Raw genomic sequence first — 14,517 nt, 5'->3', positions numbered from 1 at the left:
ATGTGTTAGCAGAGCTAATCTCAGGTGGTATGGGAGAGGAAAGATTAGCAAAACAAATGTTCTCTGACAGTTGGCAGGAAAAAGATCTAGAGGAAGACCAAGATATAGGTGGATTGCTACAGTAAAAATTGCCTTAGAAGACAGAAATATAAGATCTGATAATGTTGGAGTCCTGACAGATAACAGACTGATTTGGAGGAAAATTGCAGATAATAAGGTAGTATTGATGTAAATTTCATGTAGTACTATCATATACCGTATACCCCTTGAGGGCACATGTCAGGAATTTGATGATGATGATAAAAAATGGAGGTATATCTTCTTTGCTATACGCAAGCGATAATTGCTGTGATTACTAATTTAAATTATATAGTAGAATATTAAATAAACTGTCAAAATATTCTGAAGATTATAATTTTGGAAGCACAGAATAGTTTTAGAAAAGAGCATTCGTGTATAGATTCAGCTTTCTCTCTAAAATGCAACAGAAAAGTAAAATCTAGAAATACATCACAAATTACTGATTTTGAAAAACATTTGATAAAGAGTTTTTATTCATCTTAATGCTCCAATCAAATGCTTTTAATAGGACTTCAATGGCATACTAAATTTCACTCATTCATTCCAAGTATAGTAGTTATGCTGCTGAATGCTTCAATGACTCTCAGCAAACTCTGGAAGCATTCAATGAGTTTGCTGAGTATCATAACATAGTGTTGAGCGACAATTAAAATTAACATGAAAGAATGTAAAATCACAAAGCCCCACATGCAACTGAAAAGCAGATCATGTAGATAAAGTTAGCCACTCCATCACAGCATGGTTTCCGAAAGGCCAATCCTGCATAGATCCAATTTTTACTTTAAAATTATTAATAGAAAAGAGAAGAGAATTTAAAAAAAAAAAAAAAACGTGGCCTTTATTGATTATGAAAAAGCCTTTGACAAAATTAGTAGACAAAAATTGTTTAAAATATTAACTGATTTAAACATAGCAAACTAACTTTTACAATCCATTCAAGAAATATATACAGGAAATAAAATAGCAGTTAAATTATCTCAGAAGGAAAGATATATCAAGAGGAGTATGACAAGGATGTATCCTCTCACCTCTACTTTTCAATATATATATATATAAATAAAATTATAACAATCTGGAAACAGTACAACCCATTTGGTATACAAATGACCCTGCAAATGAAGATAGATACACTACTATTTGTAGATGATCAAATAGTATTACTACATCAGAAGATGATTTACAAAGATCATTAAAATCATTAAATGATATCTCAAAACAATATAATATGACAATATCTAAATAAAAAACAAAAATAATGACATTCAAAGGAGAAACCCAATAAGAAGTAAAATAGCGATAGATAAAATACTAGAACAAGTAATCACTTTCAGATACTTGGAATGTGATCTATCATATGAAGAAGAAAAAGACATAGACACTAAAATATCAAACTTTGTCAAAGTAAATGGCATAATAAATAATATATTTAAGCCATCCCTAGTACAAAAACACACTAGAATCAGACTATATAATGTCTTGTCAAACCAACTCTACTATACGGAAGTGAAACATGGAAATAAAAAGTCAAGATGAAAAAAAAATTCAGACAGCAGAAATGAAGCTCCTCAGAAAAACAGCTGGATATACCAAGTGGGACCACAAAACAAATGAAGAAATTTTACAATCCCTGAAAATAAAACCTATTAATTACTACCTAAGACAGTATAAACAAAAATGGCTAGAACATTTAAATCGAATGGACAACAGCAGCCTACCAAAAATATTATACAGATACAAAATAAGTGGGAAAAGAAGATTCGGAAGACCAAGAAAGAGATGGCATGAGACTGGAACAGGCCACTCGGCCTAAATTCCATGTTAGGAAGAAGAAGAAATACAGTTACTTATCTACACCCTCTGTCCAAAAAGAAACTGAACTTTCGATAGAAAATAAAACACAGTCCAATTATAATTATTCAAATAATTTATTTCAATCAATATACTCTTCCTCAGCTTCGATACAGCGTTCGGCATGGTCAATTAATTTGTTAAATGAGTTTTTTATATTGGTTTTTGAGATACTGTTGAGGATCATGGTTACTTCTGCTTGAAAGTTTTCAATGGTGTCGTATCGCTTTCCTTTCATCAGCAAATGAAATCGGAGGAAGAGAAAGAAGTCGGTGCTAAATCAAGTGAATATGGCGAGTCATCCAACACACAAACTTGGTTTTTGAACGATGAGATGGTGTATTATCGTGCAAAAGTGACCAGCTGCCTGTATCACGATATTCATGCCATACGCGATGAATTCTCGCTCAATCGCTTCAAAACTTCAAGATTAAACTCACCATTGACCATTTGTCCAGGCAGAATGAATTCTTTGTGGATAATGCCCTTGGAATCGTAGAAACAAATCAGCATTGTTTTTACTTTTGACTTCTCCAGAGGACTTTTTTCGGATGCCCCTCTTCTGGTGGTCTCCACTCAGCACTCTAGTGCTTTGTTTCGAGCTCATACTCAAAACACCACGTTTTGTCACCAGTAATGATCGTTTCAAGGAAGTTTGAGTCCTTACGAGCGGTTTTAATGAGGTTCTTGCAGTGTTCAATTCGATACATTTTTTGGTCGTCAGTCAACTTGTAGGGAACAAATCGCGAATTCAATTTACTAAGGCCCAAACACTCGATCAAAATGTTGTGCATAGTTGATTTTGGAATCCCCAATTCATCTTCAATCAATCTCTACGATTTCAGATTTTCTTTGATGAAATCATGCACTTCTTGGATGTTAACTTCGCTCAGTTAACATCCAGTTTTTGGACAGCCCAGATTTTCACCGTCCTCAAGGATCTCACGACCACTTTGAAATCACTTAAACCACTCGTAAACTTCAATAAGGGATAAGCATTCATCACCGTATGCTTTTGGAAGCATTTGATGCATTTCAGTAAAACTTTTACCAAGTTTAACACAAAAGTCAATCGCAGCTCTGTTTGAAACTCATTTTCCGACCGTTTGTCTAAACACATCATCACTCTTGGCACAACTTGGCTTCTAATGTCATAAACATTAGTTGATAGAACACTAATGAAGGTTGCTGCTTTCGACAACAAAAAAATACAACAGGTGGCGCCACTAGTTTCTTCTATTTTCGGAAAGTTCGGTTTCTTTTTCGACAGACAACTGTGCTGAACATGTTAAGTGGAAGAAAAATATGTAGCATATTATACCACACTATTCATGTTTAATCTTACTTTATTCTGTTTTCATGCTCTGAACTCCTTTTAAATAACTCTCAAACCTAAACCTGCATAGATGTAAAAGGTGAGTACTGGGCCAGAAAATATTGTGGTTGGTGTCCATTCAATGCGGAGCAAGGCCAGGCTCTTGTAAATACATATATCCTATCCTATCCTGGTTTCTCAAGCATAGACCTACACTTTTTACCGTGTGGGCATTTGGAACCGAGAATCCTACAGAATAGGTTGGTTACTTCCTATTCCAGGAGTGTCTTACGACTATAGCCATATGTGTTCATTTTGTACTGGCCTGTTCTGGGGGACAAAAAAACCTGAGTTTAAGGGTGGAAAAATCCCCCTACCTCTGTATGATGACTGCTAATTCACCTTTAGTCGAAAGAGACCAGATAAGGTTCCTCACGTCACTGATGGGAATTGAACCCAGGCCTTTCCGTGTCTAATAAACTTTAATTTGCACATGCTATTAAAAACTCCAGCTTAGTATGGACAGATAGGAAGATCTATTGATATCCACCTTGGAAAACATATATACATTTGGCAAGACTATGCCTTGGATACCCCTACACAAAAGATTAGATGGAAGAAACCAACAGTGTTATGCCCTGAGGAATTTCATGATGATTATTAATTGGCAATAAACAACTTGAAAGAGATTAAAGTTAGGATTAAAAACATTCTTCTTCCTTTTTTCCTCTTTTACCTCGTGGTGTCAAGGGTTTTCTATTCATTTAACCACAACCGTACACAAGGATAAGGTGGTTAGCCCTATGCCTCCCGGTGTATCCTATGTCTGTAGAAGCATTGAGTTCTCAAGGCGGTTTGCCTGTTTGCGGGATGAAAACCCCATATAAACTGGAAGGGGGGGGGGATCCTGCAGTCCACGGCCAAGATCGCCTAACTTGGCTATGTCTGAGAAAGATCCTTAAGCTCTTCATATCAGCAAACGGGAATTGGACCCAGGGCACTCTTTCTCGGGCATATGTTTGCAAAGCGCATAGCCACCCAGCTAACCGCATGGACTTTAATCGGTCTGGGCAATTCTCTGTTTGCCTTAAAGTACACCTGACTTGCCTATGAATATTGTATATGTGACTAATATTCAGGTTTATATATTATGCAGGGCTGCACTGCTCCTCCAGGCTGTCAGCCAGAGCCTCAGCTTTCTCTATCCAAGTATTATTCTGTGCTTGGTCTGCATGGGGGGGGGGGGGGTAAGGGTTGATTTTTTTCTACAGAGGATCTTTAAGAATTTCCACATAGTATGATCAGCTGGATTTAGGGATGTTAACTCCTTTTCCCACTCCTGGTTTCTATGTTTTTGTAGTGCGTCTCTTACTTTTCTGTTTAGGTTGTTTAGGATCAATCGTGTTAAGATTAAATTTCTTTGTAATTTTTTTTTTCTCTACCAAACAGCAATGATTCAAGAACTATAAGCTTCTATACAAGGAAAAATAATAAGGGATATTCTAAATTAAATTAAAGAGATTTAGAAAACTTTGTATACTAGAAAAAATAAATAATGCAAAAACAAACTTAAACCTAAACTTGAAAATAGGAGCATTAAAATAATCATGAAAAAATGATAGTTTTAATGCAGAAACAGTGAATGCCTTATTCTCCAGTGAAAATAACTTATTGAATGTTAATGCTATCCAAACACAACTGTCTTATTTCCCATAAGAAAGGTGTCGCTTATTCTCCTTTACTACTCATAATATTCAAATCTCCATATTTTGGGTGGTCCACTTGAAACTTCTGATGCTACTCAGAAGAAGGCAATCCAATTTCATAAATTCCTTTTCTCCATCTCTGACACACAGATTCCCTCTAATCACATTCTCACATGCTTTTTTTTTTTTTTTTTACTTACTATGCTTCTATAGGTACTTTCCTACTGAATTGAATATCAGCATTTCTCCAATTTCCTCTCAACATATAAAAACATGAGCAAACTGCTAGTGTGCAAACTTAATAAACAACTTCTTATCCTTCTCTTTCATTCCATCACTTTTGTTCTTTGGAACTACTTTCCCCAAATCACCTCTGTTCTTGAAAAGGATCAATAGATTTCTTTCTCCCAGACAACTTGCCCACAAATACAGCATTGTTATATTATAAGTTTTGTGTGGGGGAAATTGTAATAAATCATAAAAAAAACTTACCTAATACCATGAATATTTCTTATGGCAAATGCAATTTCTCTTCTCAGTTCTTTTTCATCAAATTCCATCTGAAAAAAAAAAAGAAATACCAGAACCTCATAAGAAAAGACAAAATTTTTAGTTACCATATTTTCTCCTTGAGAAGCTATATAAAAATCCTAGGGAAAAAAACAAGCATGCACATTATACACAAGAAAACAGTGAATAATTTAAAAGCTATAAACACCAACTAAATAGAATTTCATGTGTCATAGGCTTCCTCTCTCCACCACTGCTAATAACACGATATAAACTGATCATTGTGTAGCCCTGTAGAAACGGTGTTTGCTTCTATAATACTAGACAACTGAAGAAAGACTATTCTAGCCAGTGATGACTAGATGAATTTTTTTCTGGGCATTTCTTCAGATAATACCTGAGTTATCAATATCTGGCAGGCAAGTAGAGTTTTCCTCCTTGAAACTTAGGTTTATAACCTCTTGAATTAAAAAAAAATGACCACAGAACTCCCATTATTACAAACATATTATATGCATGTTAGGGTTAAAGGTCATGAGATTCCAGCATTTGTATGCCATAATCCCTTTCTTGAAAACCTTAACTGATAGAGCATCAGTTCACCATCAATGGACCAGCTCTTCCACTGCAATTTTCCAAAAGGTAATTTAGGAAAATTGCAGTGGAGATCTAAGTAAAAAAAAGGAGATCTGTCGACTCTTTTTAGGAAAAGATGACTGAGCATTTATTTTTGAATTACAAAATGTGAAAAGAAAACTGGACATGTTACTTCAGATAACAGCAGAGAAGCAAATAATTATTGCTTACATAATTGTCCTGCAAATACCATAATTTTCAGATCCATTGTTTAGCTCGGGGTGCTTAAGGGTCAAAGCTATAAAACTGAGAGGAGACCTCCACATAGCCTTCAGAGGAATGCGGAGAACCAACCAGGGCTTCTGACCTAATGTCCAATCCTCGCATTCTCGTGGTGCACCCTATTAGGTATCTACCTGGATACTGAACGAACGAGGATGGGCTGGCAATTTGGGATTTAGCAGACCAAATTGTATTCTTAGTGGCTTAAACCAAAATTTTAAATCATGGTATAACATGAGAGAATTTCATGCCACCTAGGACGTTGGCCAGTTAAACAAGGTCCGCGTTGTTTTCAACAGGGAACCGCGGCAAAGAGTGAAAAGTCAACTACTGAATAAATCCTACACCCCACCCCAACTCAATATCACCAGAGTTCAAGATCGGTACTATCAACATAAGATGCCTGAATGGCAAAGAAATGGAGCTAGCTGAGGAATTGGACAAGTACCAGATCGACATAATAGGGATTACTTAAACAAAAAAAGCAAAAACTGGCGAGATCTTTCTGAGCAATAAATACAAAATGTTATATTCCGGCAAGGAAAATCAAGGAAAAGAAGGAGTAGCCACAGCATTCAATGCTAAATACGAGGGTAATCCTTGAATGGAAGGCAGTCTGATGTGGCCAAATATGAGAATGGAGAACTGGATAACATGACTTATTTGTGCCTAAGATAACACAGAAAGTTCTACTAAGGTAGAAGTGGAGGAATTTTTTGAGGCTTAAGAGAAAGCAACTGACACAATGAAAAAGGTGGTCCTTGTCATAATCATCATCAAATTCCTGACATGTACCCTCAAGGGGTGTACAGGATATGATAGTACTACATGAAAAATTTACATCATTACTAACTTCCTATCTACAATTTTCTTCCAAATCAGTCTGTTACTTTTCAAGACTCTAATAATATCATTATCAGATCTAATATTTCTCTCGTCTAAGGCACATTGAACAGTATCAATCCGCCTATATCTTGGTCTTTCTCTGGGTAATTTTCCTGCTAACCTGGCAGAGAACACTTGTTTTGCTAATCTTTCCATACCACCATACCACCTGAGATTAGCTCTGCTAACACATTCCTGGATGCCAACAATGTCAAGTTCTTTCCTAATATCCTCATTTTAAATATGATATTGCCATCTGTTCACGCCTCAAATCTTTCTCAGGACTCTCATATCTGCGGACTTTAATCTTTGGTCAAGTGTTTTACTTCTGATCCAGCTCTCAGATCCATAAGTTAAACCTGTTTTGAACACTGTCTTGTACACAGCTAATTTAGTGTTCCGACTAATTTCTCTCTTATTCCATATGAATTTATTCAATTGCCTTCCTAACATATCAGCTTTGTTGATTCTGTTGTCTATTTCCATATTTAATTTACCATCTTCAGTAAAAATACATAAGTAGCAGAAATGTTTTACTTGTTCCACAGGTTCCCCGTTCACAACACAATTGACATTTTCAACAATTCTAACTATTCATTGTCTTTGTCTTTTTAATGATGACCTTCATACCATATCAATTACAACAGTTATTCAATTTAGTCAGGGACTCTTGCAAACTTGTAGCGGATTTATTTAGAAGTATAACATCGTCCGCTTAAAGCAAAGAGCTGACATTAACATTTCCAATTGTGATATCATGTTTAATACCACTTTCCTTCATAATGTGATCCATATAGATAATGAATAACAGAGGGGATAATGTACCTCCTTGTTTCACACCAGATTTAACATTAAACCATCTTCCTGTACTTCCTTCAATTCTAACTGCTGACTTACAACTCAAGTAAGACTAAATATTGCTTGATATAATGCCCCATTGACACCATATAACTGTAGTGTATTGAATAGCTTCTCTCTTGGCACCTTGTCATATGCCTTTTCCAAATCGACAAAACTTAAATACAGATCTGTTATATTCCCATGCTTTCTCAACTATTTGTCGTAAAGTGAAGATCTGATCCTGACAGCCTCTATTTGGCCTGAATCCAGCTTGTTCTTCACTAGGCTTTTCTTCCACAATTCTTCTCAACCATTTCTCAAGTATACTTGCATAGATCTTGCAGGAACACTCAATAGGGAAATACCTCTATAATTCTCACATTCAGTTTTATTTCCCTTTTAATATATGGGTACTATGAGAGCTCTACTCCAATCATCGGGAATTCATCCCTCTGTTCAGGCTTTCTGAACTATGCAGTGCAGCCACTGTAAGACTCTTATACCACCATACTTCAGCATTTCTGGTCGAATATCATCTACTCCTGCTGCCTTTCCACATTTCAAGCCTTTGATGGTTTTTTCTACTTCAAGTATGGATATGTATTCCTGACTGCATGCCTGGTCAGTGTTTATTACCACTGTGCTGTCATCACTGCTTGTTTCATTTAGCAGTTTTTTAAAGTAATTACTCCATACTTCAAGGATATCTTTTTCTGCCCTTTTTCATGTCACCTTTATCATCTCTAACTCCTTTTACAGTACTCTTTCCTCCATTCTTAAGCTTCTTCAACAACCTCCAGAATATTTTGCCATCTTCTTCATATTTATTTTCTATATTCTTGCCATAGTCCTCCCATGACTTTTGTTTAGCTAGTTTCACACAGTGTTTAGCTTTCTTACACTTGTCTCTGTATTCTCTAAGAGCACAAGCTGACTTATTTGCCAGGACCTTTTGATATGCTTTCTTCTTTTTGTTCAGTGTCTCTTTAACTTCCTGTGTCCACCATGGAGTTCTAATTTTTCTATCCTTGCAGACAACTTCACCACATGCCTCTCTAGCTGAATCAATCAGGGCTTTCTTCAAGGCTTGCCAATGAATCTCCAAGGTTTGATTCCTGTTCTCTAACTCTTTCATTTTTTCTTCAATCATTTTGCGTATTTTAGTCTACAGTTCACATCTGAGAGCTGCTCAACTTTTTATTCACTTTAAAATTTCTTACACAATCTTTTCAATATGAAATTCAATTTTATCCCACTCACGACTAAATGGTGATCGCTTCAAATTTTAAATTCTCTGTACACTCTGGTGTCCTGCACCAGGGAGAAAATATCACTATCAACAACAACATAGGGAATGAGACTTTCCTTATTCCTTACCTCTTCTCTCCATGTGAATTTGTGCACATATTTATGTTATAACATGGTGTTAGTAATAACCAGTCCTAAGCAGAAATCTAACAGTTATTTGATATTATTATTAGCTTTGCTTTTTTCTCCAAAATATTGTATGTCTGACAATCATTTCCTACTCTGCTATTTAGATTCCCAACAAGGACCAACTTTTCCTTTTTCATTGTGTCAGATGCTTTTTCTAAAGCATCAAAAAATTCCTCCACTTCTACCTTAGTAAAACCTTCTGTGGGACTATAGGCACAAATAAGTCTCATTGTCCAATTCCCCATTCTGATATTTGCCCACATCACTCTACTTGAGACTGCTGCCATTCAAGAAGATTAGCCTCGTATTTTGTGTTGAATAATATGGCTACTCCTTCTTTTCCTTGATTGTCATTTCCTGAATATAACATTTTGTATTTATTGCTCAGAAAGATCTCGCCAGTTTTTGTGTTTTTAGTTTCGGTCACCCCTATTATGTCGATCTGGTACTTATCTAATTCCTCAGTTAGCTCCATTTCTTTGCCATTCAGACTTCTTATGTTGATATTATTAAAACACTTAAGGAATTGAACAACGTAGTTAAGGATATAAATTAAATTAAACTTTAATAAATATTTTCCGATATTTCGGCAATGTCACATTGCCATCTTCTAAAGGAACTTACAAAAAGGCACGTGCACGTAGGCACTACAAACACAGTAACTGGGAATGAAGAGCTGAGGCTATTGTTCTCCTAAAAGTCCTGATGGTGCCCTCTAGCGGGCTAAGTAGGTGTTCTTGGCCGTTGGGCTGAAGGTCTGCTGATGTAAGCCTCCCAAATTTGGGGCAGTCGCATACAACCAAATTTGTTGAGGTTTGGAGAATTTTTTAGGGCTGAGGCTGATTCCATAAATAGTCTTTCGTATTTGTATTTGCTACGGTGTATTACTGTAGCTTTCTTCCACCGTATTCTGTGGCGTGTATCCAGAGCGTGGTCTGCAAGACCAGAATGGCTATACTTGTGAAACGGGATGTAGTCCTTGTGTTCAGAAATTCTGATATTCGCTGTCCTGCCTGTTTGGCCAAAGTAAGACAGATTACAACTGCAAGGGACCTGGTATACACCAGGTAGGTCTAGGGGAAGTGGTTGGTCTTTAGTGGAGCGGATAAGGGATGCCAATTTTCTGTAAGGTTTGTAACAGGAGGTCAGGTCATGCTTTTTTAAGATTTTGGTAATCTTTTCCGAGGTGCCTCGGATGTAGGGAATGGTGATGGATTTAGAGTAATCCTTGTTGTGGAAGGGGGGAGGGGATCTGTGGTTTGTAGGTTCTAATATTTTTTGGACTTTTTTTGGGGGGTAGCCATTGGCTGAGAAAGTGTTGAGGATGTGATTTAGTTCAGTGTTTAGGGCCAAGTCGTTTGAACAGATTAGTTTGGCCCATTTGTATAGTGTTTTCACTACTCCATATTGTTGTGAAGGGAGGGGGGGGATTGTTGGTGAATGTATCTGCCTGTATGGGTGGGTTTTCTGTTAACTGAGAAAACCAAGGTTCCATTGGGATGGCGGGTGACTAGTGTGTCTAGGAAAGGGAGGCTGTTGTTGAAGAAAAAGCCTTAGCCTCTGCCCCACAAAAAACAACCATATGGCTTTGCTACGTTGATGATGTGTTCGCTATTTGGCCACATGGCTCTGAAACACTTCTCTCCTTCTTAATACACTTAAACAACCAACATCCCAGAATCAAATTCACCCTGGAAAAAGAGGAAAAAAACAGCCTCCCTTTCCTAGACACACTAGTCACCCGCCAGCCCAATGGAACCTTGGTTTTCTCAGTTTACAGAAAACCCACCCATACAGGCAGATACATTCACCAACAACCCCCCCCCCCTCACAACAATATGGAGTAGTGAAAACACTATACAACAGGGCCAAACTAATCTGTTCAAACGACTTGGCCCTAAACACTGAACTAAATCACATTCTCAACACTTTCTCAGCCAATGGCTACCCCCCAAAAAAAGTCCAAAAAATATTAGAACCTACAAACCACAGATCCCCTCCCCCCTTCCACAACAAGGATTACTCTAAATCCATCACCATTCCCTACATCCGAGGCATCTCGGAAAAGATTACCAAAATCTTAAAAAAGCATGACCTGTTACAAACCTTACAGAAAATTGGCATCCCATATCCGCTCCACTAAAGACCAACCACTTCCCCTAGACCTGCCTGGTGTATACCAGGTCCCTTGCAGATGTAATCTGTCTTACTTTGGCCAAACAGGCAGGACAGCGAATATCAGAATTTCTGAACACAAGGACTACATCCGGTTTCACAAGTATAGCCATTCTGGTCTTGCAGACCACGCTCTGGATACATGCCACAGAATATGGTGGAAGAAAGCTACAGTAATACACCGTAGCAAATACAAATACAAAACACTATTTATGGAATCAGCCTCAGCCCTAAGAAATTCTCCAAACCTCAACAAATTTGGTTGTATGCGACTGCCCCAAATTTGGGAGGCTTACATCAGCAGACCTTCAGCCCAACGGCCAAGAACACCTACTTAGCCTGCTAGAGGGCACCATCAAGACTTTTAGGAGAACAATAGCCTCAGCTCTTCATTCCCAGTTACTGTGTTTGTAGTGCCTACGTGCACGTGCCTTTTTGTAAGTTCCTTTAGAAGATGGCAATGTGACATTGCCGAAATATCGGAAAATATTTATTAAAGTTTAATTTAATTTATATCCTTAACTACGTTGTTCAATTCCTTAAGTGTTTTAATAATGCATAACCAACGTATAAGCTTGTCTACGAGAATCTTATGTTGATAGTACCGATCTTTAACTCTGGTGATGTTGAATTGGGGTGTGCTTTCAGATTTGTTCCAATAGCTGACTTTTCGCTGTTCGCCCTGGTTCCTTGGCGAAAACAACGGGGGGGGGGGGGGGGGGGGGGGGGGGGCCTTGTTTAACCAGGTGATGCCCCAACCAGCATGAAATTTTGTCATGTTGTACCATCATTTTTTTATTTTGGTTTAACCAATAAGAATACAATTTGGTCGGCTAAATCCCAAATTGCCAGTCCATCCTCGTTCGTTCAGTATCCAGGTAGATACCAAACATGGTGCACCACAAGAAGGTGAGGATTGGACATTAGGTCAGAAGCCCTGGTCAGTTCTCCGCATTCCTTTAAAGGCTATGCGGAGGTCTCCTCTCAGTTATACAGCTTTGACTGTTAAGCATCCGCAGAATAAAATTGAATTTCGATATTGAAAACAAGAACATGTAAGAAAGTTTTAAAGCGAATAAAAGTTGAGCAGCCCTCAAATGTGAGATGTAGACTAAAATACACAAACATGATTGAAGAAAAAACGAAAGAGTTTGAGAACAGTAACCAAACACTGATTGATTCAGCCAGAGAGGCATGTGGTGAGGTTGTCTATAAAGATAGTAAAATCAGAACTCCATGGTGGACACAGGAAGTTAAAGATGCAGTGAAAGAAAAGAAAAAAGCATATCAAAACTTCCTGGCAAATAAGTCAGCTTGTGCTCTTAGAGAATACAGAGACAAATGTAAGAAAGCTAAACACTGTTTAAAACTAGCTAAACAAAAGTGATGGGAGGACTTTGGCAAGAACATAGAAAAAAATAATAATTATTATTATTATTATTATTTCGGGTGACTCCAGGGAGTCCCTAGACTCATCGAGGGAGGGCCTAAACATCATGTCCACACAACTATTCGATATTCTCGCAGTATCTGTCATACCTTGCCTTGAACCCACTCACTGTCATAGCACCCACAACAGACTCTGATAGCTTATTCCACTCATTTACCACTCTAAAAGTAAAGAACCCAGCTCTAACTGAACTAACCACATTCTTGCCCAGCTTCCATAGATGTCCCCTAGTTCTCCCACCACCACCAGTCCTGATCTCAAAAATATCCGCTGAATTAATCCTATAGAAACCGTTGAGCAATTTGAATATCTCAATCACATCTTCCCTTTTCCGCCTATCAACCAATTTCTGCAACCCACAAATCTTCAAAACGTTCTCATATGGTTCATTCCATAGAACTGCTATCATCTTGGTCACTCGCCTCCGGATTCTCTCCACCTCCTCCCCATCAAGAAACCTAGGTGACAAATCTGGGCACAGTAGTCGAGATGAGGTCTTATCAAGGCTCAGTACAGAGGAACAATAACTTGCTTGTTTCTGCTCATCAAAGTATTTTTCAACAACCAATTGAGTTGATGAGCTGATTTAGCCACTTTTGCAATGTGCCCCCTAAACTTCATCTCCCTATCCACCAACACTCCCAAGTCCCTGGCCTCATCAATCTCCTGGAGTACAGTTCCATCAATGTGATATACTGCTGCTAATATTTTTACCCCAAAATGCATAACCTTACATTCTGTCACATTAAATTGACATCCATTCTCCTTAGCCCAGAACTCCAATCTATCCAAATTATCCTGCAAGATTTTGACATCTTTTGCATTCACTATTGCCCTACCCAACTTTGCATCACCAGCGAACAAATGAACTGTTCCTCTTAGATCCTTCCCTATATCGTTAATGAACAAATTAAACAGAAGTGGTTTACAGCAGTACATAAATATCAAGAAGGTTGCAAGATATTCTGGAGGTTGTTGAAGAAACTCACAAATGGAGGAAATAAAAGGAATTAGAGATGATAAAGGTGAAATGAAAACAGGAGAAAAAGATATCCTTGAAGTATGGAGTAATTACTTCAAAAAATTGCTAAATGAAACAAGCAGTGATAACAGCAAAGTGATAAAAAATACTTGCCAGGCATGCAGTCAGGAATACATATCCATACTTGAAGTAGAAAAAGCCATCAAAAGCCTGAAAAGTGGAAAGGCAGCAGGGGTAGATGATATTCGACCAGAAATACTGAAATATGGAGGTATAAAAGTCTTACAGTGGCTGCACTGCATAGTTCAGAAGGCCTGGACAGAGGGACAAATTCCAGATGATTGGTGTAGAGCTCTCATAGTACCCATATATAAAAAAGGGAAATAAAACTGAAAGTGAGAATTACAGAGGTATCTCTCTCTCTCTACTA

At 37.6% G+C, this 14,517-nt stretch overlaps 1 protein-coding gene across 6 annotated transcripts in view; it reads right to left on the bottom strand.

Moving 5' to 3' along the window:
• The window catches only part of LOC150103765 (dynamin-like), a 519,391-nt gene that overhangs the window by 303,178 nt on the left and 201,696 nt on the right, over positions 1 to 14,517 (bottom strand). For all 6 annotated transcript variants that reach the window (XM_090397139.1, XM_090397140.1, XM_090397145.1 and 3 more), the window contains exon 9: positions 5,443 to 5,510. In XM_090397139.1, coding sequence (XP_090253265.1) covers positions 5,443 to 5,510 — 68 coding nt within the window. The remainder of the gene's footprint in view (positions 1 to 5,442; positions 5,511 to 14,517) is intronic.

This window comes from Typopeltis vanoorti, chromosome 8 (genome assembly GCF_054136105.1).
Source record: "Typopeltis vanoorti isolate ZY-2024b chromosome 8, IOZ_Tvanoo_1.0, whole genome shotgun sequence".
NCBI classification, from domain to species: domain Eukaryota; kingdom Metazoa; phylum Arthropoda; class Arachnida; order Uropygi; family Thelyphonidae; genus Typopeltis; species Typopeltis vanoorti.
Note: the sequence above shows the minus strand (reverse complement) of the source record. Positions and strands in the feature narration are given on the sequence as shown.